Genomic DNA, 23,308 nt, shown 5'->3' on the forward strand with positions numbered 1-23,308 from the left:
AGGTGCCACAAGGAGTGGGGTCAGCCTGGTGAGGTGGTGCTGCAGAGCTCTCAGAGGGAATATGGCCATGACCTTGTTTGTAACCACAGATTCTCCTCTAAGGAGGCAGGCTCATCAGTCATCGGCAGCCTGCTGTCTCCTCACATCCACGTCTCTTGGTGACACTCACATTGGTGCCTCTGAGCAGCCTCTCCTGATAAAACTGACATGGTTTTCAAGGCTGAAGGGGGCCAGCAACAAAGCATCGCTTGGTGCTGCGTGGACTGTGTGCCTCCAAGCTGGCAGGAAAAGTAGTGTAAAAGTGCTGTGGTGCACGTGTGAAAGTCCAACCGAGGTTTTAAACTCGACTGTCAATCTCCATCCATGGTTAATCAAAAAGCAGCAGGGATTGATGCAGGAGCCTTTGTACGTGATAGCTGTGTGCAGGTTCTGTGGGCAATGAAAATTGCGCCAGCTCAGGAGCAGCACATGTGCTGAGCAGACGAACCACTCCAACAAGGCTGGTTTTGTGAAAGCAGCAGTGTGGCAAGGGGAAGAAGAGCTCATGCTGATCTGCCTCTTTGCTCTCCTCCCTGAACGTGCACTCAGCAGAAAAATAAGTGTCCCAGAGCCCATAAGCACCAACGAAGCCTTAAATCAGGCCAAGCTTCTGTCTTTCTGCTCCCACCTCTACTGAAGATGTGCTTCGTGCTCCAACTGTAGTTCCTCTCTCTTTGTGTGCTGTGCTCATGGAAGGGACAGAACAGGTCTGATTCCTTGTTAACCGTGGCTGTTCAGCACAAGCTGGAGTGGTGCTGGCCAGGTAGGGCAGGGATGGCAGCCTGGGAAGGCTGCGCCTCCAAACCTGCAGTGCCTCATCCCTGGGGTGGGACCCCGAGGCTGAAGGTGCCCAACAGCCATTCCTTGCTGGCTGCCGATAGCATCAGGTCCTTCCTTGGAATTCTTAGTTCTCATTGTATCAGGAAAAAAATAAATGTCTGAATACAGAAGTCAGCCCCAGCCCTTCTGGGAGAGAAGGATCCTTCAGTTCTTGCCTCTATCCTTGATCCGGTTCTTCTCCCCTCTGTAACTTGGCCCTGTCCAGGCCCATTAATGCACCATGAATCACACCGACCCTCGAATTGGTGCTCCCATGTGAAGGAACTAAATTTGTCCAAGGACGTGGGAAAAGTGTTGTGTCAGCAGGGTTTATATCTAAATCTTCAGAATTCCTTATTATTGGTCCCGCTACAGGATAATCTTGTTTCTGGATTGTCTTTTGTAAGTGACTTTACTGCCAAGTCCTTACCTGCTGTGATCCCTTCTTGGCTTTTATCATCTCAGGCAGTGTGTTGCTATCGTCTGTCCAATAGCACTTTTTACCTTATTTCATAACAAGCCCTGCAGAAGAGTTTATTAAATATTAAATAAGCCTGGAGGTGACTGTGCACTATCTGGCTTCCCAGTGCCCTGAGACAATTCAGTCTTCTCTGCCTGGGGATTCCCACCTCATCCTTTGCTTCGTTGTCCCAAACATGGGAGTTCACAGCTTGTTCACCCAGGAGCAACAGGGGGTTGACCAGTAGCACATCTCTCCTGCGGGATCCCAAAGGGACATTTCTAGAGCTTGGCAAAAATGAAACGAGCATCCAGGGGCCTGATGAACCCCCAGAGCCACCTGTGGCTGGTCCTGAGCTGGTGGAAGTCATCTGCAGCTTGATTGCAGTCAGTGAGGTGATGGTGACTTCTACCTGCCAAGAATTGCACCTTTTCTAGGTGTTCACTGCTAACTTAAAGAAGTTAAAGAACCTTTCTGGTGTGTAGAATCCCCTGTAAGCTATCTTTGGCAAACCCTGGTTCAGGTGAAGGATTTTTACTTCTCTTCCCCTGCAGTTGTTGTCTGGGGCTGCTGCTTCAGTTCCTTGGTGTCTCCACGCTGTGCTTTGATTCCTCCCTCGAGGCAGCCGTATACTTTTCAACATCTGCCCTGTTCTGTGGCCATGTGAGGCAGGAACAGTCCTGCCCACAGCACATCTGGGACCCCGAAGGAGACTAGTTACTAAATTATTTAAAATGTGGCTTACCTTGTTGTTCTCTTCCAGGCAAAATCTAATTGATACTATTATTCTTCTGATAGCCTGACAATGGGGGTTGGAGGATATTGGCTGCGTTTTTGGAGGGATATATATACATATATGTTTTTCCTCTGTGCAAGAAATCCTCCTTATCAGCAATTTGGCCTAGGATTCCTCCAGACATCCTGTGTTTGAAGATGTTTCCTTCTATTATTTTCTCTTAGTCATTTAGCCTCCTAGTGATGCACTGAGTTTTTGGGTAGGCTAAACACTTTAGGAGTATGGACAGACAGCAAGGCAGGGATGTACTGCTCCTAATGGGCCTGGGACTTGCTCATTGAGGTCTGGGGAGGGAGATGACTGCTCTGAAAGGGACAATGTAACGTGCAGGAGGTATTCCACAGCTTTCCTGTTCAGTGTAGGCTGTGTGTGGCACCACATCACATGAAGACTTGCTCTTCTTCTTTCTAGAAGGAAACGTGCCAGATAAGTAGAGAACAGGTATACCGAGGACAGGAGCACTAAAACCAGCTCCTTCCAACTTCAACATTCATTAACTTTGATACAGGCAGTACCTAGAGGGAATAATGGGGAGCTGCAAATTAGATCTGTTTTAAATTGCAGCAGAGATCTGGCTGCAGATGCTTTCCTGTCTTTTCAAACTAAAGCAATTGAAGTTTTTCTAACCCAAGTGTCTGGATTGCTTGGATTTTTAATGGGCTTCTTCTCCCCCTTGGTGATCTGCAGCCCCACACCTTGGGAGCGTCACTCCAGGCATCTTGCCTGCTGCCTTGGGCAAGGTGGGAAGGTAACGTGGTGTTACGCTCACACGCTGGAAGTGCTTCAGCAATGCGAGTTGCTGCTGTCTTTCTAGGAGGTATAGGAAGGGCTGTCTGTTTTCTCTAACACCGTGACGTTCCTAGTAGGCTCATAAGCACTACAGCACGGAGAGATCTGCAGATGCTTCTGGCCACACTCAGACAATGTAAACCCTACCCGAGGTGGGTGTCTCTGCCTGGTGCTTCCCATTGGCTGTCTCCAAGCGTTCAGTCCATCAGAAAGTGCACTTCCAGGGACTGAAGTGGAATTTAAACTATCTGAATATAGTCCTTTGTGTCAAATCAAATGATTTGTTAAAGCGAGGCCAGATTTGCAGGGAGAATCAATCTTTTTTATTAGATCAACTGATGTGGAAAAAGCAGACAAACTTTCAGGCATATTAACCCTTCTTCTGGTCTGCATTTGTGCTTCGGGAACAGAGGGATCTGTCTGCCAGGGGAGGCTGTGCTTTGGGATATGTGTTCAGACTGAGTATTCAGCAAGAACTTAGGTCTGAATGCAGACCTGGGTGGCATTTTTGGGCATGTCTGCATGCTTTATTTGAGGAAAAAGATTTTGTCCCTGTGTATTTGGACACTAGATGTTACCACACAACAAATAATAGGCTCTGCTCTGCAGCTGACTCATTGTGCAAGTCTGGGGCTAATTACTGAATCCCTCCGTGCCTCAATTTCCATCTGTAAAATGTCACAGATGCCCACCATTCATAAATCGCTTTCAGATTTCCAGATGAGGTGCTGTGTAAGTGTAGAATAGCGTTAGTTTATACATATTGTGCTAGAGTATAATATAAAACACATGCGACAGAAGAGCCTCACAGATGTGTCTCTTTCAACTGCAAAAGGCAGGGCCTTGGCCGATGATTTAGCACAGCACTAATTGGGCTAAAATAGGAGATTGCTCTTATTCTGATGCAATTGTCACCATTAAAGTCCTCATTTACCAACAGCTTTTGGAGATATCCCAGTTATTTCCTATTGAGGAGTGCTGTAGCATCTTGGGTCTCAAAGCACAACAATTTATAGCAAATGTCGACGTTTTTATAGCATACCCCACACTGGCTGTCCTCACACTTCTGGAAGGGGACTGCTCCATTGTTTATTTTGAATGTGCATCTTGCTTGTCCTGTAGCTGCACTTAGCACTTTTTTGCTGCCTAAAACCTTTTGGGCATTTCCTAATCTCAAAGCAGAGGCATTTGACCGAGTCATTTCCATTGCCATTACTGGGTGTTGCATACACAGGAATCCTCATTTATTGATAAGAAAGCTGTTCCCGTGGCTGCGAGCAAACGAGTGCCTGGCAGCTGTTCAAAGTGTAAAGGATTTGTGGCATGTGATGGTTTGGGTTCGAGCAATCAGCTTCGGTGAAGTGCTTGAGAGTGTCTTCCAGATACCTTTCATGGAGAAGGATAAACTGAACCAGTTAAGAGATTTGGTTTGTTTAAGTACCCTCGAGTTTCCTGATTATGCTGTTGGGGCTAAGCTCTCGGTGGCTATGAAGTCTGGGAGCTCTTTTCACCCCAGAACATTTACGCTTGTGTGAAACTGAGAAGTGCCAACATCAGCCCTGCTGCCAGAGGCATCGTGTGGCAGTGGGCACCAGTGACCATGCACTGAGCCTCCCAATCCTCCAGCTGTGCAGTTTTAAAGCCCTGGTCTGAGCTTATTTGCCAGTGTATTGTTGCCTAGGAATAATTACCGATTCTGTTGTAAGAAGAAGGTATGGGGCTGGGGCGGGAGGAAGGTTCTCCGGAGATCTCCGATTCCTGCTCAGTGCATTGCAGACAAATTGCACCACTCCGCATTTGTCCATTTTGGACTCGGAGGCTCTGGCTGTTCTCCCCATTCCCCATCAGTGCTCAGGGAGGTTCAGAATTCATTGTCAAATCCTCCACAGCTGTAAGAGAAACGTAATATTGGGGCTGAGTGCGTGGGGTGAATGGCGTGGGAGAGAAGGTTGGCTGACATGCAGCCTTACCCAGTGCTCGCCGTGTTCCGGGAGAGATCTCCCCTGATTGCTGGGCCTTCATTCCTGAGTCTAAATGTGCCATTTAAGGCATTTTGTAGGAGAATTTCGAGGCGGGGGCAACTAGAGCCTCAAAATGAAGCTCTTCTAATTATCACTAGTATGATGTCTCGGAGGAGATGTGATGGTACTCGTTATTGTGTAGGTGTCATAACTGAGAGGAAGCACAAATGGTGAGGAAGGGCTTGGTTCCACCAGGAAATAATTGGGTCCCCAGTTGTGGGAAGCATTTGGTAAGTTTTGGGTTAAAATAACAGGATGAAGGAATTCTGGAAAACATTTTGATTCCGCGCAGTATGATGGATATCTTCTGATTTCTTCATCCTAAAATGAGTTAGAAAAGTAGTCTGGTGCAGCTATTTCGAAGAGTTAAAAATCTGAAACTGAAAATGAAACATGCCTGGCTGACCCCAGCTGGATATTTCCTTTGCTAATTTTTCTTCATCCAGAAGTTAACATGGAAACAAAACCAAAAAAAAATAATTCCTTTGCACAGCCTTGCGCTAATCACTAATCTGATGCAACTGTTACCTTGTTCTTCCCGTTATGGGGACCAGATGATATCGGGGATTTGCTGGGTCTGCTTCTCCCTGGTGTCCCAGAGAGCGAAGTCGCAGCTGCGGGGAGATGTGGAAGGGATTCCTCTTTCTGCTCAGATCTCTGAGGACCATAGCAGAGCTCAGAGGGATTTAGACAAAAGCTAGCAAAAGGTAATTAGCAGAATCAGGCAGAGTAATGATCCTCAAGAGGCTGAGCATCGTGTTGGACTGCATCCTGTCCCTGCGGCTCTGGGCGACAGGCATGGCAGAATGGATGAAGCATGCTGGCTCGAACCTGAAGCTGAAATGTTGATCAGGGAAATAGAGGCTTTGCAAAAGTGCCCCTGGGGCTGATAACAGTAATAATCAGAGTGCGTTCTCCATAGTAAGTGTGGGCAAACGTGGAGTTTTGATTTTCAGGGAGAAAAGTTCTTCTGAATTCAGACCTTTCTTTTCAGCAGCTTAAGCTACGCTTTCCTTATTGGTCTTTCAGCTAATTTTTGTCTTGGCTAAAGGAAGGCAGTGCTAATGTTCTGGATGAAGAAACACCAGTGCTTGATGGAGCATCCTAAATGTAACATGTTTATGGGTTACAGGGACTTTCCGCGGAGAGAAGGCATCTAACCTTAGAGGTGTCTTTAGTCCTTGCAGTCTGAAGTGTGATAAAACAAAGCAGGGGTAGAATTTGATGTCAGAAATCCAAACTGGCAACAGGATGCATATTTTTAACACAGGGGTTAGCCTTGGATGCAGTTTGCTAAAGAAACCTAGGTTGTCTGGCTCTAGAGTGTCTTTCTGAGAGACATAGTCCAGTTAGCACACATTGTTTGGCTCGAGACTGTGAGAGATTCTCTGACCTGTGATACACAGGTGCAGAGCTGATATTATAGGAGTCCCTCCAGAGTTTATGGTGAGCCTTGATTCCTTTCGTCCTGTCTGCTTCCTTACTTCATGTTACGTTATGCCGTGTTTTGAGCGCGTTTTTCCCCTGATCACTTCTCCCAGCAGGGAAAAGCAGTCTCCTCTGTAAGGGATGTGGGACCGTCTCACTTTGAGGTGAACTTTGAGGCGCATTGTGGTTCCCATGCACGCTTGGGCTGGGGTTGGATGAGTTAGCCAGGTCCCATGAACTATCACTCCCTGATCTGCAACACGCAGTGCCAAAGGAATGAGTTTGATGCGATGACTGTGGGGATGGGACACTGCGTTTTGGCTGCAGTGGGGAGTGGAGCATCTCCAGGAGGGTTTTTTCACCCAGGACAAAGCCCCAGCCCCTGGGGGCTCAGGTGCACTCAGCTGCCTTGGCAGGAAAACTTGTGGGCTCCTTCCTTTTAGGTCAGGGGCACTCACATATAGCCACATCTTGCTGTGAGAGGTTTGTCCATACACGTTATTGATGCTACCTGCATGCCTGTTTTCTGGCGTTTTATTTGCTTTGGTGAATTTTACAGCCGGGCAGTGATGGCCAGCAGGGGAGCTGCCAGGAGGGAGGTTTGGTGCGGCACCAAGAAGCCCTGAGCACCACGCTGCCATCAGCATCATCTGGGAGTGCATCTTCTGCAGCTCACACACAGCAAGGCTTTAACAAACCAGTGCTGGATAGGGAAAATTCCTCCTCGTCGGGGTCATTTCAGTCTTCAGGCTATATTAGTAAAATGTCCTTGGTGTTTCTAAAAATAATAGATAATACATTTCTAGCAAAATGTGTTACCCCAAAAGCCAGCCTTTCCCTGCTAAACTTTCCTCTGACAGATAAAGATGGATTGAACACGGATCTCACAGCTCATGGTTGCCTATGAATAAATGATCATGATCTAATTCCATATGCTAACAGAGCACAGGCCTAACCAGCAAAATAGATCTTTGGCACCGTGAAAGAGCACAAATCCCCAGGCTGAGAGCAATTATGTATAAAATTAGTTAGTGGTGTGGGAGTGTGCATGTGTGAAATTTTAAATAAAACAATGTGAGTGATGTGAGCTGTTTAAGAATAGACCTGGGTGAATAATGGAGATTTTTTGGGTTTATTTGCCAAACCAAAAATTGGAAAGAAAAATGATTTGGGACAAACTGAAATGGAAATATTTAGGGTTTCTTTTTGACACAACATAATGACTAAAATATGGCTTTGGGTCAACCTAAATTATTTCATTTGACCCAAAGTGAACCAGTTAGTTTCACTAAGACTATTTAATCAGTTAATTTCATTTTTAATTTAGGTGAGTTTTGAAATAAATACCATTTTGAGACCAAAGACCGAAACGTCACTAAGAAACTGAAAATCAGTTAAAAAAATCTAGAGAAAGTACTGCAGAAATTTTTTGCAAAGTACACCCCATTTTTTTCCACTTGAAGCTATATACCAGATTTTATCTGGGTTCTCAAATAGTAGTTGTTATTCCAAAAGTACATTTTGTGGTAAATCTCCTTGTCACTCGGTTTTGCTCTTATATTTATTTATTTATTTATTATTACAGAGCCTTCAAAATCACAGAATTTCATGATAAAAGAAATATTTATTGCTTTTTGGGGAACAAAAAAGTCCCTTTCCTGTTTAAGAAGGTAGAAAAAAGTAGACATGAAAATTAAGTATGAATATTTTACAAGCAGAAAAAGATCAGATAGCAGTTCTCATAAGAAGGGAAATTTGAGCTGCTTTTTAAAGATAGCCAGTAAAGTTAAGGGTAAGGGTTATTAAAATAGATAGATATATATATTAAATGGAGAAAGAGAGATCACAAATGGAGAAATTTTGGCAGTGATAAGGGTCTCCTGGTAGGGACAATGAATTATCCGTAATGATGCTAAAATTGCAGAAATATTCTATAGATGTTCTGTTTCATATTGATAGGCAGCCTAATAATTTACAATTTATGAGTGAAACTAAAGCTTTGCATCCTGTAAAATCCTGACGTGAAAACTGTGGGAGAGAACAAAACATCGTTATTTGGTCAATGAGATCATCTTTAAACTTCTCTGAGCCTCCTTGGCCTGAGGCTCATTACCTGTGAAGTGCTTTAATTACGTTCAGGGCCCTGCTCAGCGGCAGTGCTGTGGGGCTGGTCGGTGCTGGTGTTGAACATGGGGTCAGAGGAATTGTTTGTTGGAAGTGAGAGGCTCGTGGTGTTGGGTAGCTATCGGCCCCAGAGAGGGGGTGAGAGGACAGACGGCCTTGATGTGAAGCGATGGGAAGAGGAGGGACGTGGTGAGCTCGGCTTTTCCCCATCGGTTGCCTCAGCCGGATCCCAACCCCACTGCTATGTAGGACCCCAGCCACTGCGGCCCCTTCCCAACCACTGCCTTTGCCAAAAGGTGTAAATTCACAACGTATACAACGAGTAAATGCCATGGCAGTAAACAAAGACATTGTGGCAGCTGGGTCCCATGGATCTTGCGTTAAACAAAACCCGGGGTGCTTACCATGGCGAGCAGGCCTTGCTCCAGCCTCGTGGGCTGGTTCTGCTGGCTGTGTGGTGGCCGGGCCTGCACCATCGTGTCAGGGTCCCATCCTTCCTGTAGCTCCCCCAACCTTTGATTCCCGTTTTTTCTTCAAACCAGAGGCTACCGGGCCACGCGAGCGCTCCTCCTCCTCTCCACGGTTGCTGTCAGCCCGTTGCCTTTCGCTTGCTCCAGCTCCGTTACAGAGCTAAAGACATGACTGATACCAAACAAGTACAATTAATAAAGTCTATCTAGCCAACATCTGACTCTCATTAGAGGAAACGTGTTGAAAAAACAGATCCCAGGTTGGCTGTGATTTATGGCTTGGGCCTGCTATCCTTCACAAGCACTGGCGAAAGCTTTTGCAAAGGGCCAGAACATAAACTACTTAGGGAAACTCAGTATCCATGTAAAAAGGCTGGAAGGGTCAAACCAGACAAATTAAAGAGGGGTGGAGATGCAAGCCCAGGCTGGCTGTCCCCCACCGAGGGCCACCTAGGTAGGCGCAGGGGGTCTGTCTTCGTATTTCTACTGTGGAATTTGACTTGAGATTTCTTCTGGTGCCTGCAAATATCACTGCTTGTTTTTTTCTTTTTTGGCTAGGCCGTATGCATGTGTGTGGGAACAAGTGGATGGAAGGGGCAGTGGTCCAGTGGTTTATCTTGAAGTGTCCAAGTACAACACCTCTGGTGGGTGTTTCATGCTGAGCCTGATAATGGGACTTGGACAGCCTGGGCATGGTGACAATGCTGTTGTCACCTGAGTGAAACACGTTGCTGCATCGCTGCTGGATCCTGGATGTCTTTGTCACTTCTCATTCCCTATCTGCTCACAGAGTTTACTGTAAAGTTAGCCATGCTTTCTGCTCCCCTCAGGAGCTTTGAGCTTCATTCTTTTCTCCTTGCAAAGAAACAGTTGCCTGGATTAATTTAGCTGACTTTACTGATGCTCTTCCAGATTTGTTCAGAGAATACTGAACAACATTTTCTCCAAACTGGACCTACTCAGCTTGTGTGTTACAGATTTGTAGCGCAGTATACTCCAAATCACCCCACTGCATTGCAGGGTTTGACTTTCTAGTAATGGCAAAATATGACCTTGAAAAAGCTGGCTGCAAAGGTTTTATTTGTTTAAACAAAGGCTTTGTGATTCCAGAATTCTCTCCCCTTTCATATGCTATAAACGACCTCCTCCGCCTCCTCTCTGAAATATGAATTCTGGAGTAATCTATCAAGAAAAAGAGAGACAGAGCCTTGATCCCTTGACTTCAGTTGAGCTGTGCAATTTATATCTACTGAGCATCTGGCTGTAGGGAAACCAAAAGCCCTTTTAATATTCTGCAGAGACTCTGGGTATACAAATGAGCGCGGGCTGTCAGGGCTGAGAAATGGGGCAGAGATGCCAAGAGGTTTCTTTGCCGTTTCGCAGAACTCTCTGACCTGTGGCCCCATGGTGAAAGTTGGCCTGATTTTTTTACTCGCTTCAGTACCACTGTGATAATTATGCTGAAATCATTAGAGCCCTGTCGGTATAAAGCCGTTATCATGCCTTTTTGGTTAATCTCGATTTGAGTGAGGAGCTGGAAGACTTGTGGGGCTTTCAGCCTCGATCAGGCAAAATATGCACCTATTTAATCATGAAATTATGTTCATGCTGCTCAAGCAATGTGGAAATGCCAAGCGTAGCAAGCACCTGAAGGAAGACTTTCACCGTTGTCAGTCACTTGTCGCAGGAGCACGTCCAGAGCCCGGTGCCTGTTTGTGCAGAGCAGGAGGTGCCAGTTCTTAGCCTTTAATTGAAGACTGATCAAATGCAGCAGCCTATGGGTCAGAGTTAAATAGGTCACCACTGACACAAGGTATGTGACCTGCTATCTGCCAGCACGCTGAGTCTATCCCATCTCTGATATGTTACATCTTTCCTTTCCCTCCAGTTGTACTGCTTCACCCACGCGGCCAGAGGGGGGGAACAGGAGGGCAGGAAGGCAGAGGTGTGCTAGGACAGGGACAGCAAGATGTTCTGGAGACAGACTGGGTGTCACACGATATGCTGGTACAGTCTTACACTTATTATCTCAATTATTTATCCTCCCTGCTGGAATATTTCTAAAACAAATCCTACCATGTGTTTTAAGGTTGGGCTTCATAGAGTGAAATCACAACTCCTTTCTCAGAGTTTAGCTGGAAAAATACAAATCTGCCAGCTAGGAATCTGGGGGAAATAAACTGTGGTTCTGTGTAGCAACAAGTGATGGATTTCTGCAGATATGGATAGCGTCTGCTCTGGAGTTTCAGGTCAGAGAGCGTGTGTATTTGCCCCAACATTGTATTCACTGTCTGTGGAATAATGATGTGAGATTCTCAGGCTAGCTTTACTAAGGCAGAATGCTTTGACTTTGCAGTGCAAGCCCTTGGAACCACCAGCCATTAGGATTAGAAAGTAAATACTTAAGTGCATAGTAGTAAGGGAAGATAATTTGTTAGCTTGATTTGTCACCATCATCCTCAGACTTCTCTACAAGGACAAATAATGACCCCCAGATCTTGAAGCAGGCTGGTCCCTGGTGTGTTGCGAGCAAGCTTTGACTGTAGTTTCTGTATCAGAAGTACCAAGCATTTATCTCACTCTTCGTGTTTGTAAGCATTGTCCATCTGCCAGTTAGCTAGATAAATTACACAAGGATTTGTTGGCAGGACTCTTTTTCCTCAGTGAGAAGATTTTTTGCACTAGGACTTCCACTTACTGGATTAGTTAAATGTCTTTTGGGTTCAGGCTAAGTACTTTGGATGTGGATCCGGGTTTCCAGGTGCTTTGAGAAGGACAGGATCAGAGTTCTGTTATTTTGCTTATTTAAATCTAATGTCTTGTCCAGCAAATGCACATAAGAGTACTGCTTGAGATGCTCTTCAAGAGCAGAGGGGCTGCTGGACCGGTGTCCAGCAGAGATGATCAGAGCTTCTTCTCATCTGAGTTGGTTGATTCGCCCCTATGCAGAGGAGTAGTACGAGTCTTTTTTTGTAAGCTGAGCTCTCCAAATAGAGTTTAACTTACCAATTCATCTCAAAATCTGCCCCAGAGATGGTTTTCAGACAGGTCAAGTTAGTCTCTCTGAAACCTATGGGGGTTATTAATATGTGCAAGCCAGCAGAAGGGAGACTAGGACTCCATATTTTATTTGCTCTGTAACACATCTGGTACGCCTTTTGGCTCTTGGGAGCTCTGGATTTATTCAGTCTTATCTTTCGATGGGGATGAGCAAGATCAAAAGCATGAAGCTGGTTACAAACAGAACATAATTCCCCATTTTGCACACCACAAGCAGATGCAGACCAAACCAGCCTCGTCCACTTCCTTCCCCGGGGACAGTGCGCCTGTGGCACTCGTGTATTCACAGGCCAGTTCAGACCAAAAATATTGATCCCCAAAATTGATTGCAGAGAATAAAAATAAACAAATGCTGTTAGTCCGAAGACGGTCCGTGTCAGTCTTGACCTGCGAGGAAAGCCCTTGATCGCAGTGTGCCCAAACCATCACACGCTTTGTTTGCGAAAGGTAAGGCGCCACCAGATGGAGGCTGCGTGTCTGCCTCCTTTGGGAAGGTGCACAGCTCCCCGTGGAGATTTTCTGTGCCCCCAGGGGGTCAAGGAGAGAATTGCTTTGGAAGGTTTCTGCAGTGGGTGATTGGATGCTGTCAGTACTCAGACAATCTGCTTGGGCTGTAAATCACTGAAGGGGAACAGCCAAACTTCCTGGCCCTCCGAGCCACGTATTGAAATCGTTGCGTGGCTGAGAGCCATCGGCGCATACCATGTGCTTCATAAACTGGAAAGTGTTTGTGGGTGAAGATTTGAGAGGTTCCTCAGGGGTCCTCATGCAAAAGGGGACACTTGTTAGGGATGAGAACTGAGTCCCAGGTGTCCTGGGGATGTTTGGTTCACCCACTGCTCTCCATCGGTAGGTACTGGGCTTACACAAATCCCCAGTGCACCCTCAGCCTGAGCCACACCTGCATGGTTTGTTAGTGGCTCAAGACTTAGGGGTCAATCTCCCCAGCCCTATGGAAATACCAGGCATAAATCCTGCATCAGTGGTCATCACTGTGAGCTGGCCCTGGTCCTCAAGGAGCCCAGAAATGCACCCAGGGATTCTCCTCTGTGGGACATGAACTGTGTCCCACGATGTGTCTCCTGAGTAAGGCTGGTTTGTTCTCTGTAAGACTTCACGCTGCGAGTCATTTTCCCTTTTTAAAAACCATTGCACTTGAGCAGTTGTGATAGGTGAGCAGGCCGGGCTGGAACGCTTCTCTGCGAGCTGGGAACAGGCCGTTCAACACGGCTGTGACGTGCTGGGAAAGTGCTTGTTGATTAAATCTCTGCTCAGGGCTTTATCCTCCTTCACTCACTTTAAAACTGCTGAAATGAAAACAGAGGCAAAGCAGCAGGCCTCCTGTTTAGATAAGTGATGTCCTTTGTACCAAGCAATCATTTTAAACTGCACTCAGAGCCCATTAAGCTAACGTTTGTTCTCGGTAAGGCATCCTGTCAAGACCCCTTTGGTGCTTGCTGCCGATCTGTTGCTTCTATGCGGCAAAGTGAGATGGAAACCACTTCGTGCTGCAGGTCTGCTCTGCGTCAGCCCTGGGGTCACTTTTGTTTTTTCTCGCTGTTGCTGGGACTGATGATTTGTTGTGGGAGTGGTTACAGGGCCTGGGGATGGAGTAGGGCTCTGCAGAGACGGGTGTTCTGTGCATTCATTGCTCTCTTCGGGATTTGACCAGGATAGAGAGCAAAGGAGAAAAGAGCACCGAGCAGCGGCTGTGCAGCCCGGGGTCTGCAAGGTAGTACGTGCCACACCAGCTTGTACCAGTGACAGACCATGTCTCTGCTGGTGACAGCTGGTCGTGCTGGTTGGCACCAGGAAAAGTCTTAAAACTAAAATTTTCTTTGCCTACCTTCTACCAGCTGTTAACTTGATTTCACATTGTACCACCGAATGTCCCCGAACAACATTCATAATGTGGCTGTGGCTGCTTACCTGCATAATAGTGTCGAATGTTTATTCCACCCCCCACCCCCAATAACTTACTATCTTGAAGCACTTTTCCGTGTGCCTTGGATCAAAAAGGGATCAGGGCCTGCAGAGTGAAAGCCATGGATTAGAATGCGAAGTACACAGAGATTTTACATCATTCTGTTTTGTTCTTTCCAGAATGCATGAACTGCACGAGACTAGCAGATATGACCGAGAGGCTAAACACGCTTGAGGCCAAGGTAAGGATTTTATTGCCTTTATTCTTCTGTTTGGCAAAATTTTCCAAGCGTTGCCAGTGAAAAAGTTGAGTCAGCAGCACTGGAGAGGGGAGGTGTCTGTCCGTCTGCACAGCAAGCAGGGACAGCAGAGCTCAGCTGGTGTGACACCAAGTGGTGCGCAAGGAGAGAGCTGCTCATCTCCTTTGCTCAGCTCAGCTCTTGGGATTAATAACCAGGGAGGCAGCTCGTGCTGTTTCCATTTGCTTTGCAGCAAGTGCTCCATGTGTCTGCCTCAAACAAGCCCAAAGGGAGGTGCCTGGGTGGTGCAGGACAAAACACTTGAAGCAGATACAGGCACTCAGCCCCGTCTGTACTGCTGGCGGCTGGTGAAAGATGGGTCTGCGTGAGCATTAATTCAGCTCCTCCTGAATAGCACTCAGGTTTTGCTCCAGGAACAGCGGGCGGATGGAGCTGTGTGATAAATGTCTTGCTTTCAGCTGCTTGATACCATGGGGACATAAAGCAGCGATTCCCCTGGCTCGGGAAAGAAGCAGACTCCAGTTCTGGTCTTGCTCACTCCAATACCTTGTGGAACCTTACCCTTGTAGGGCACAAAACAGAGCAGTAAGGGCATGCAGATTTTTCTAAGGACAGTTGTTCAGCCAGCTGTTCAATTCTTATCCATTCCTGTGTTTTTATCCCTCTTCTGAAGGATGGGAAGCTTTTGTGCATACTTCAGTGGAGAAAAATATTAAGTGCAGACCTTCACTTTGTTGTGTTTTTTTGTTGTTGTTCTTTTTTTTTGTTCTTTTTTTTTTTTTTTTTTCCTGCAAATTGTTTTAATTTCTACCTACTGGGATTCAGATGACTTGTTCCAATCTAGTAACAAAAAAGCTGAGCTGGTCCCCTTTGATCTGTGATGTCCCTGTGCCAGCCCAGTCCTGGCTGTTAGATGCGATGCTTTGGTTGCTTAAAGCAAGTGCTGCTCTTATTATTCATTAACATATGGCTATCAGTGACATAAAAGAATTTGGGGAGAAACCTTTGGTGGGGGGAGGTTGGATGTGTGGTGATTTTGAGGCCAGTGCATGAGATTCTGGTAATTTGGGAATTGTCTGAGCTGAAATGAAGTGAGCAATGTTGTCTGGAACTTCCTCAAAGCCTTCGCAGTTATATTTCACTTTGGGGAAAATGAAAGGGGAGGGGGGATGAAGATGTGGGGAATTCTGTATTGTTCGAGTGGAAACAACTGTTGTAGTGCAAAGGACAAAGACGAGCTGGGCTGTTTCTCGGAGCAGCAGGACCTGGCAGGTGGGTGTTCTTTGGCAGCGGCGAGCTGGAGGCGTTCAGAGAGCAGAGAGGGGCTGGTGACCGACCTCTGCGTGTAGTCTCGAGTCCAAGTAAGACATGGACCAGCCTCAGAGAGATGTAAATCAGCCCTCCCATGCTCAGCCTGTAGCCAGCTTTACCTTCCTTCGCTTTCCAGGACTTTCTGTATTTGACTCCCTGGAAATTCATAACCGAAGACTTGTTCCGAAGTCCTGACATCAGAGCACCTGCGCTCTGCTGGCTTGTGCTGCTCAGCACTTGTGCCGGGTAACAAAGCCTAAGAGGCAAAGGCCAGCCTCAGCCAGGGCCCTGGCAGGACTTGGCGGAGGAGGAGGCAGCTCCTACCTGCCCAAACCCCCCTTGAGAAGTCTTTGACCGCCAGTGAAAGTGCCCCCAGGTCAGTGGGTTTGTTATGCAGGTACACAGCTGGTTTAAAACAGGTGATTTTAGGTTCTTGTCACATAAAAGCAATCTGCTTTCTGGAGTGGGCACCACCTGCCTGATGCCCGTGGTATTTGGGAAGTGCTGCCTGCTCGCCTTGTGCATGGGAGCTCTAGTGAAGGCAGCAACATGACCTAGGGCACTTGTGCAGCAACTGGCATTTGTCCCCTGGCTGGCAAACCTGGCGTGCTGGTCTCTAGGAAATGCTTTGGGTGTTGGCAGCCACCATGCTGCAACCCGCCCTGTGTTCAGGAGGGAGCACCGAGCTGGCAGCCAACAAGCGCTGTGTCGACAGCTGAAGGCTCTGCAGTCCTGCAAACCCTTTGACATGAGGATCAGCGAGGCAGATGTGTGCAAAGCCCAGTGCCAAGATGTTACCAGCTGGACTTGTGAAGGGTTTAGGTACTGGCTTCGTCCCAGCCATGGACGAGCAAAGAGCACCTTAGAGTCACAGAGTCACAAAATACCCCGAATTGAAAGGGACCCACAAGGATCATCGAGTCCAACTCCTTCTCCCTTCCTCCCTGAGCACTTTGGATGACAGACTCACAGGTTGTGGAGTGACAGGCTCCTGCCAGAAGGACCTCATGAATACCGTGGCCCTCCAAGTCTCCAGGTAGCTGGAAGTCTGCAGAATCACGGGCACGATCAGCTGGTGGAGCCTGAGCTCAGCAGACGAGGAGCACCTGAGCGGTGTTGATCAGCTCCATCAGCTGTCTTGGGCATGGTGCATCGTGTCTGTGTGTTTTAGTGCAGCAGCACGCTGCAGTCCCGGACACCTCGTAATGCTAAGCAAGTGCTGCTGCTTGGGGCTTGTCTGGCTTGCAGAAGGAGTGCTTCATGCTCTATTTTAGCCATGCTAAATGTGAGCATTTGTGTGTGACACCTCATCCTCATAGAAGTTTAAAAAGTTACAGCTTGGAAAACTTGTGTTTCCGATTTGACCTTTCTCTAGCTAATTATATTCATTGATTTTTTTACCCAGTTCCAAAGGCAAGGAAAACACCTTAGCTCTGGGGAGCTAATGAGGCAATTCGTGTTGTTGCTGTGATGGGTTTCCTTCTGACCCTGCTGTGCTCCCACAGAGACCCAAGCTGGGAGCAAAGCTCATCAAGAGGTTTACTTTTATGGAGGGCAATGAGTTGTCTGTTTGTATTGTGGTGTGTAAAATCATGTATCTGCTAGGAGAGTATATTCTGCAGCACAGCCTAGCAAGGATGTTGTTCATCTTCGCCCTTCTACTTTGTTTGATAAGCTGTGGGTGCTGTGCAAAAACTGGTGGCGTGTAGCAGTTAAAAGCAGAGTGGAGCAACATTATATGAGCACAGAGGCTGTGCACAGGAGAAATGTGCTGATTCACTCTTTCTTCCATGTTAATTTAAGTTCAGTTTGATCTACACAGCCATGTAGTGACCTCAGTTGTTGTAATGCAGTAAGTGCCCTTGAAAAAGGTGCTTACATTCATTTAGTATTGCTTCTATTCCTGCTCTGGGTTTTGGAGAAAGATGCCTGTTTTGAAACAACTGATGCTCAGTAATGTCAGGACCTGAAGATGCCCGAGTAGAAGCCATATGAGCAGCCACAGAGTATTTCTATGATATGGAAGGTTCACATTCAGAGAAAGACATTTCCTTCTAATTCTTACATTTCCTAGGTGGGAAACAGCCAGTTCTGGGGCAGGATTTCCCTCCACAGCCTTCTTTCTCTCCTTGCTTTCACAGCAAGGTAAGAGTACAAGTGGGAGGAGAAAACACAAAGATGGATTTTTGGTTTTTGCTGGTTTGTTTGTTTGTTTTGTTTTGTTTTGCCTGTTGGCCCGTTTGCACTTGTATTGCAGTAAGTAGAAGGAAGTCCATGGTATCTGAATACGCCGTCAGTGAAAGTGGCCACAGGGTACCCGGAGGATAGCTGCCCCCTGGAAGCTTTCAGTTCTGAAGGGATGCAGAAATGTCTTACTGGGTATGAGAAAATACAGAGCTCCTTTGCTGTGCACGGGCTGTGGCTGGAATACCCTGTGTGGGAAACTTGGAGATAATCTCTGGGTTATTTATGACAATCCCAAATGGACGGGGAGTCTGCATTCCAGCGGTGTGAGGGGGGGACTTGCAACTGCAGAGTGTAAATCAGAAAAGGTCACCCATGGATGACTTTGCTGCTTTTGCCCTTTTGAATTTCAACCCGGAATTTAATAGATAGGAATATAATAGGAATTTAATGCTGCTTTAATAGAGCAGGCTAGGCACAAGTGAAAAACAGGCTCTTCTTCACACCTCTGCAAAGTGGAGGAGCAGCCAAGAGCCCTTCCCAGTATGTGTGAGGACAAGTTAAATGTGCGTTTGTCCTCCGGTGGCTGTGAAGGACAAGTGTATGTGAAATAAGCTCAGCCGTGGAAGAAGAGGCTGCAAGTCTGTCGTTTCTTCTTTCCCTCCTCCTCTTCTGCAGGCTACCACAGCTGTCCCCATAAAAACAGGGCTGTAACGAGGACGGCTCTCGTCTTTCTTAATGCAAGGATGAGTTGGTTCATCCAACTTGTAAGGTCAGTGTCCAAATGAGGTAACAAAAGGAGCCCTCTGATTTTTGTAATATGAAAGTTAGAATAGAAAGTGAGACGTGAGAAAACAGAATGAAAAAATGACTCTTTAGGGACAGAACAAAGTCCTCATGTGCCTTGTGCCCTCCTTAACACTGCTGTAGGTTGTCCTTGGGGCTGCATGAGATGTTGCTGCATAAAAGGAGGTGAAGGGAGATGAGTCTGGATCCCTTCTCATTTCTCCCATTTCGAGTTACCCCATCATCAACATGGGATGGATTTGGCACACTCCATTTGCTTGATACCAGACCCATTTTGGTGCCACAGGTTTGAAAGTTTGTTTGATGGTGCTGAGCTTGAAATCCTCAAGCTTGGGGAATCTACATCAGGGAAGATGGTGCTGAGGCTGGGGCAAAGGGCAAGAAAGTATGCAAGGAAGGGCAAAAGCTTCCCCTCCCCGGTATGCCAAATCTTACTTCTCTCCCGTGACATCCTATACAACACGATTACAGCCTCCCACTACCGATTTTCATTTCAAATACAAGGCTTCTTGTTATACCAGCCCAGTTTCTAAGTGGGAAGAGTGTACAGTCCTTTCCTTCTGGCCGTCCTAAGCCTGATGCTGCTCTCCTGTGACACAGGACAAAGCCCTGACAAATTGTGCTGAAACTCAAGAGCGCTGCAGCGCTGCTCCCACTGCGAGCAGTGCTAGCAGGAAAGCAGGCAGCTGCCTAAAGCTTTCTGCTCATTTTGTTCTCCACAACCCCCAGTTTCTTTTAATAAACCTCACCACGGAGTTATGGGCAGTGTGATATTAATCCCAACTTTCGGTTGGAGCTCGAGCACAGCATTTGATCTGCGTTGATATAAGCCAGCCTTATCTCCTGACACCGCTTTTGAGAGGATCGTGGCATTTCACTCACAGCTTTAAAGCAGGAGATAGCATTACATATCTAGTGTCTGATTGATTCATTGTGTGATTGATAAATGACATGCGTATTTCTTGCATGAAAACAGTCCTTGTAATGTGATTCCCTGCGCAGGAATTTCTGAAAGGTTTTAAAGAAAATCTTTGTACTGTACACAGAGGTTTAATCGATCCGTTGCTATTTCTCTGAAATCACCCCATTTATGTAGCTCAGGTTTCCACACAGCACCTTCACGACCCATGTCTTTTGATTACAAAGCACCATTACTTGGAATTTTTTGCTGAAATCATTGTATGAAATGATTTTCTATCTGCCTGTTTCTCCAAGCAGCTGTCTGTGATGTTTTGTGGGGTTTGTCTTTTCCTTCTCTGATAGATGTGAAACAATCTCCTGCTGTAGTGCAGAAATATTTGCAAAACAGAAGATGTTTTAAGGTACTGTAGCATAGCTGGGAGAAACTCCAGGAGCAAAACCCGAGTTGCTTGGCTGTGAGGCTGCTGCTGCTCCCAAAGAGCGGACAGTAACGCTTGCTTGGTATTTCAAGGACTTTCATGAATATTCCATGTTGTATATTTGATTGCCACTAGCAGTTATTGAAGGTAGCTTAGGAAATCTCTGAGGTTTCCTGGTGACCCTGTGCAGAATCTGCTTTTCCAGTTCCAACAATGCATTGAATTCAGGGAGTATTTAGGCTAATTTGCAGGTAGCTGTAGCACGAGCAAACTTAAATCAATCCCTGTAAAATGCTTAAGTTAATTGGTGAGTTTCTGTAGGCCAGGTTTTGTCCTTAAGACTAAAACACATCTTCAAACTGATGCTTAAGAAGGGGAGATGATGAAACAAAATCTAGTGGGTAAACCAAACTTTGTATCAAAGGTCATCTCTGAGCTTCACATCCATCTCCTTGGCATTTTTCTAGCAAGCAATCATCACGCTTCTGCCAAGGACATTGAGGCAGTTCAGATACTGGCCTTTCTCTGACTTGGGCATGCTTCCGTCTTCCAGAATGACAGTTAAAATCCTTTCATTCTCAAGCCTGGTAATTGTTGGATCTTATTTCTTATCACTGTTGGATTGAAGGAGAAATTGGTCCCCTAAGGCTTTTCCATGTGTTTGGCAAATGCTGTAAATCATTTGCCAGAACCACAAAAAGGCTTCAAAGACCTCCCTCTCCACCACCCCCTCCTGGAAAGTTTTTTAGTTACAGGTTTGGCATTTTTAATCAAATATGTTTGACATTTTCATAAAATAACTTTGAAAAATTCCATTGTCCTTTAACATGCAACTTAATTTGCCAAGCGAATCCTACGTCTGCATTAGGAAATACTTTGAGTATATTTACTACCTGAGGGTATTACATTTGCAAGCTTTGTTTTTCACGAGAAATACTCTTGTGGCCAAAAAGTAGGTAACAGCAAAGGCAGTATAAGTGCTCGGATCATTTGCTAACCCTGCTAGGAACCAGTCAGGAATAACCCAGGAATTCTGGTGGAGCTTCATTACGAAAATCTGATTGTAAGAGAAAAGTGGCTTAAGGTCCTTTTCTCATCCTGCACCAAGGCAAACAAGGAAAGGCCCAAACCTCTGACTTTTTCCAGTTGTGCTGCTCTCTTCTAGCAGCTTTTCACATGGAGCCCAGCACAGGAGGAGAGCGCAGGAGGCATCTCAGCCCGCTGGAGCTGGCCGATGCGAACGTCTCAGGCAGAGCCGAGGGCTTCTCACCTGACGAGAAGCAGAGAGCTGATCTCAAAGCCATTGCTGAGAACAGATGTTACTTTCTGGAGACTGACTTCATCTCAGGCTGGCCTGGCTCCACGTCCGTAACACTGCTACATCCCCAGCAGGTGACAAGCAATAAATTGGGCAGAGAAGAATGATGTGATTTTGAGGGTGGAAGGTTATAGCTGCAGTTTATTTTTATCAGGTGTTTTAAAGTAATGGTGGGGAATCCGATTTCACTCTGAGCTCCTTTGTGTACTTCACTCTGCAACGAGCTCTTAGCACGGCACAGGGAGGATTGCTGGATCCTTTCCACATCCACCTCCTTCCCCAGCTCTCAGGCGTAGGGGTGCCAGCGATGGCCGGCTGTGTGGCCGTACAGCAGCGAAGGTGAACCCCCAGGTGGTGGCAGCAGCAGAGAAGCTCCCTGGGTGCCTCTGAGGGCAGTGACCTGGTGAGCGAGTGCCAATCCTTGTCCTGCTGCAGCCTGAGGGGCAAAACCTCAATGGTCTGATGGTCTGATGGACTTTGCCTTAGTTTCACCTGAACTAGTAGGTTAGCTCGTGCTCTCGTGTTGTCTCTGCTGTGATTCCCCCCTAGGAGATACCTGCTGCTGAAACAGTCACTTTTTGCATCCTCTGTTTTTGGAAGTCTTGTAGAACTGTACAAAGAAATCAAATACCTCCACAGAAAGAGCATGGGCTGCATCACCTATGGATTGGCAGAAGCTCTTGGTCCAAATTTCCATCTTCAGTGCAATAGCTGATGATATCAAGCTTACCTTTTGGTCTACGCTGGGTCAGTCCAGTGACATCAGCTATTGCTCCCTACATAATTTATCAATATCCCGAGAACTCCTCCATGCACTAATTATCTTGTCCCCTTTGGCTGTAGCCTCTAAGATGCTATAAGGATGAAGTCACCCAGATTCTCTCTGGGTACCCGGTTCATCAGATTGTAGCAAACTCTTGCCGAATGTCTGTTGGCTTCTGAAACCAAACAACTGTGTCTGCATTGGAGCCTTGCGTTCACAGGTTTCATAATGCTGCAAGAGAGATACCATTCTCCATCAGGCTTTGTAAAACTCCCTGTTTAGCTCTGTGTCTGGATGAATGATTAAAAAACTCTTACATTTTGCCAAATAATTTGCTATAAAGAAAGATATGTCCAACAAGTTATGCAATTACCATTATTAATCAGCTTGTGTCTTTACAAGATCAAGAGAATCTTATTTTACACTCGAATTTTTAGCTGATGAGCTAGATTCATGCACGTTTTTTTCCCTCCTTTTCAGAAAGAGATGGAGGGGAGTTCATTCTGTCAATGCTTCAAGAGAGCAAATATCCCCTGTTTATTAATTAATAATATCCATCTGGATTGTGTCAAACGATCCCCCTGCATTTCCATGGGTTTTTATCCAAAGAAAAACATTCTGAGCCCTGTTGTATCAATTTTGAAATCGTTGGACGCCCGGCTGTTCTTTCCTCATTTCTAGCACCTACTACTTACAGGACATCAGGAATGCAAGCAGAGGACAGATGATGGGAGGAGGCTGTTTTTGTGAAATCTTCTTTTGATGTGTGGGAACAACCAAAATAGGGTTCTCGAAAGCCACTGCAAGCCAAAAAAATCCTCAGACACTGAACATCTCAAGAAGATGAAAACCTTCCTCCCATTTCCATTGTCCCTGGGCTGAGCTTTTGATCTGACGCAAGAAATGTGGTATGTGTCTGAAGTTTAGAAAGTTTATGCTGGCAAATAGAAGAGGGGGAGTTGGGTTGAGTAAGCTGGGACCGAGCTTCAGGCACGTAACACTAATGTCCCTGCTGAGGGCCCTGCGCAGAGGAGAGCCAGGCTTCGAGCCGCGGGAGAAGGGCGAGCGCCAGACGCTGTACAGAGGTGAGCCCGGTGGCTCTGCGGGGCTCGGAAAGCCCAGGGGTGACTTTTGCAGGCAATAACCTCTGCCTCTGGCGCTGGCCTGCGAGCTCCTGGGCCAGGGCAGTGCGTCATCCCTCCCGCGCTCCCTTCGCCTTCGCACGCCGGCTCCTGCGTCGGGCCCATCTCCCGCGGCGGTGCTGGCAGGGGACGCGGCCCCAGCGTTTCAGATCCTTCCAGCTTTCTGACCCAGTTCAGCTGCATCTGAGAGGTGGGGTCTGGAAACCAGAGGCGAGCCCTCATCTCATGCTGGTGGGACCTCTGCTGCCAGAGGC

The 23,308-nt window shown here is 46.7% G+C and overlaps 1 protein-coding gene across 1 annotated transcript in view; it reads left to right on the forward strand.

Moving 5' to 3' along the window:
- COL26A1 (collagen type XXVI alpha 1 chain) overlaps positions 1-23,308 on the forward strand; it is a gene marked incomplete at its 5' end in the record, with an annotated part of 168,374 nt that overhangs the window by 113,446 nt on the left and 31,620 nt on the right. Inside the window, 1 exon segment of the mRNA XM_082776346.1 lies at positions 14,112-14,171. Coding sequence (XP_082632472.1) covers positions 14,112-14,171 — 60 coding nt within the window.

The sequence above is a fragment of the Aythya marila genome (assembly GCF_965140915.1).
Source record: "Aythya marila genome assembly, chromosome: 20".
Taxonomy (NCBI): domain Eukaryota; kingdom Metazoa; phylum Chordata; class Aves; order Anseriformes; family Anatidae; genus Aythya; species Aythya marila.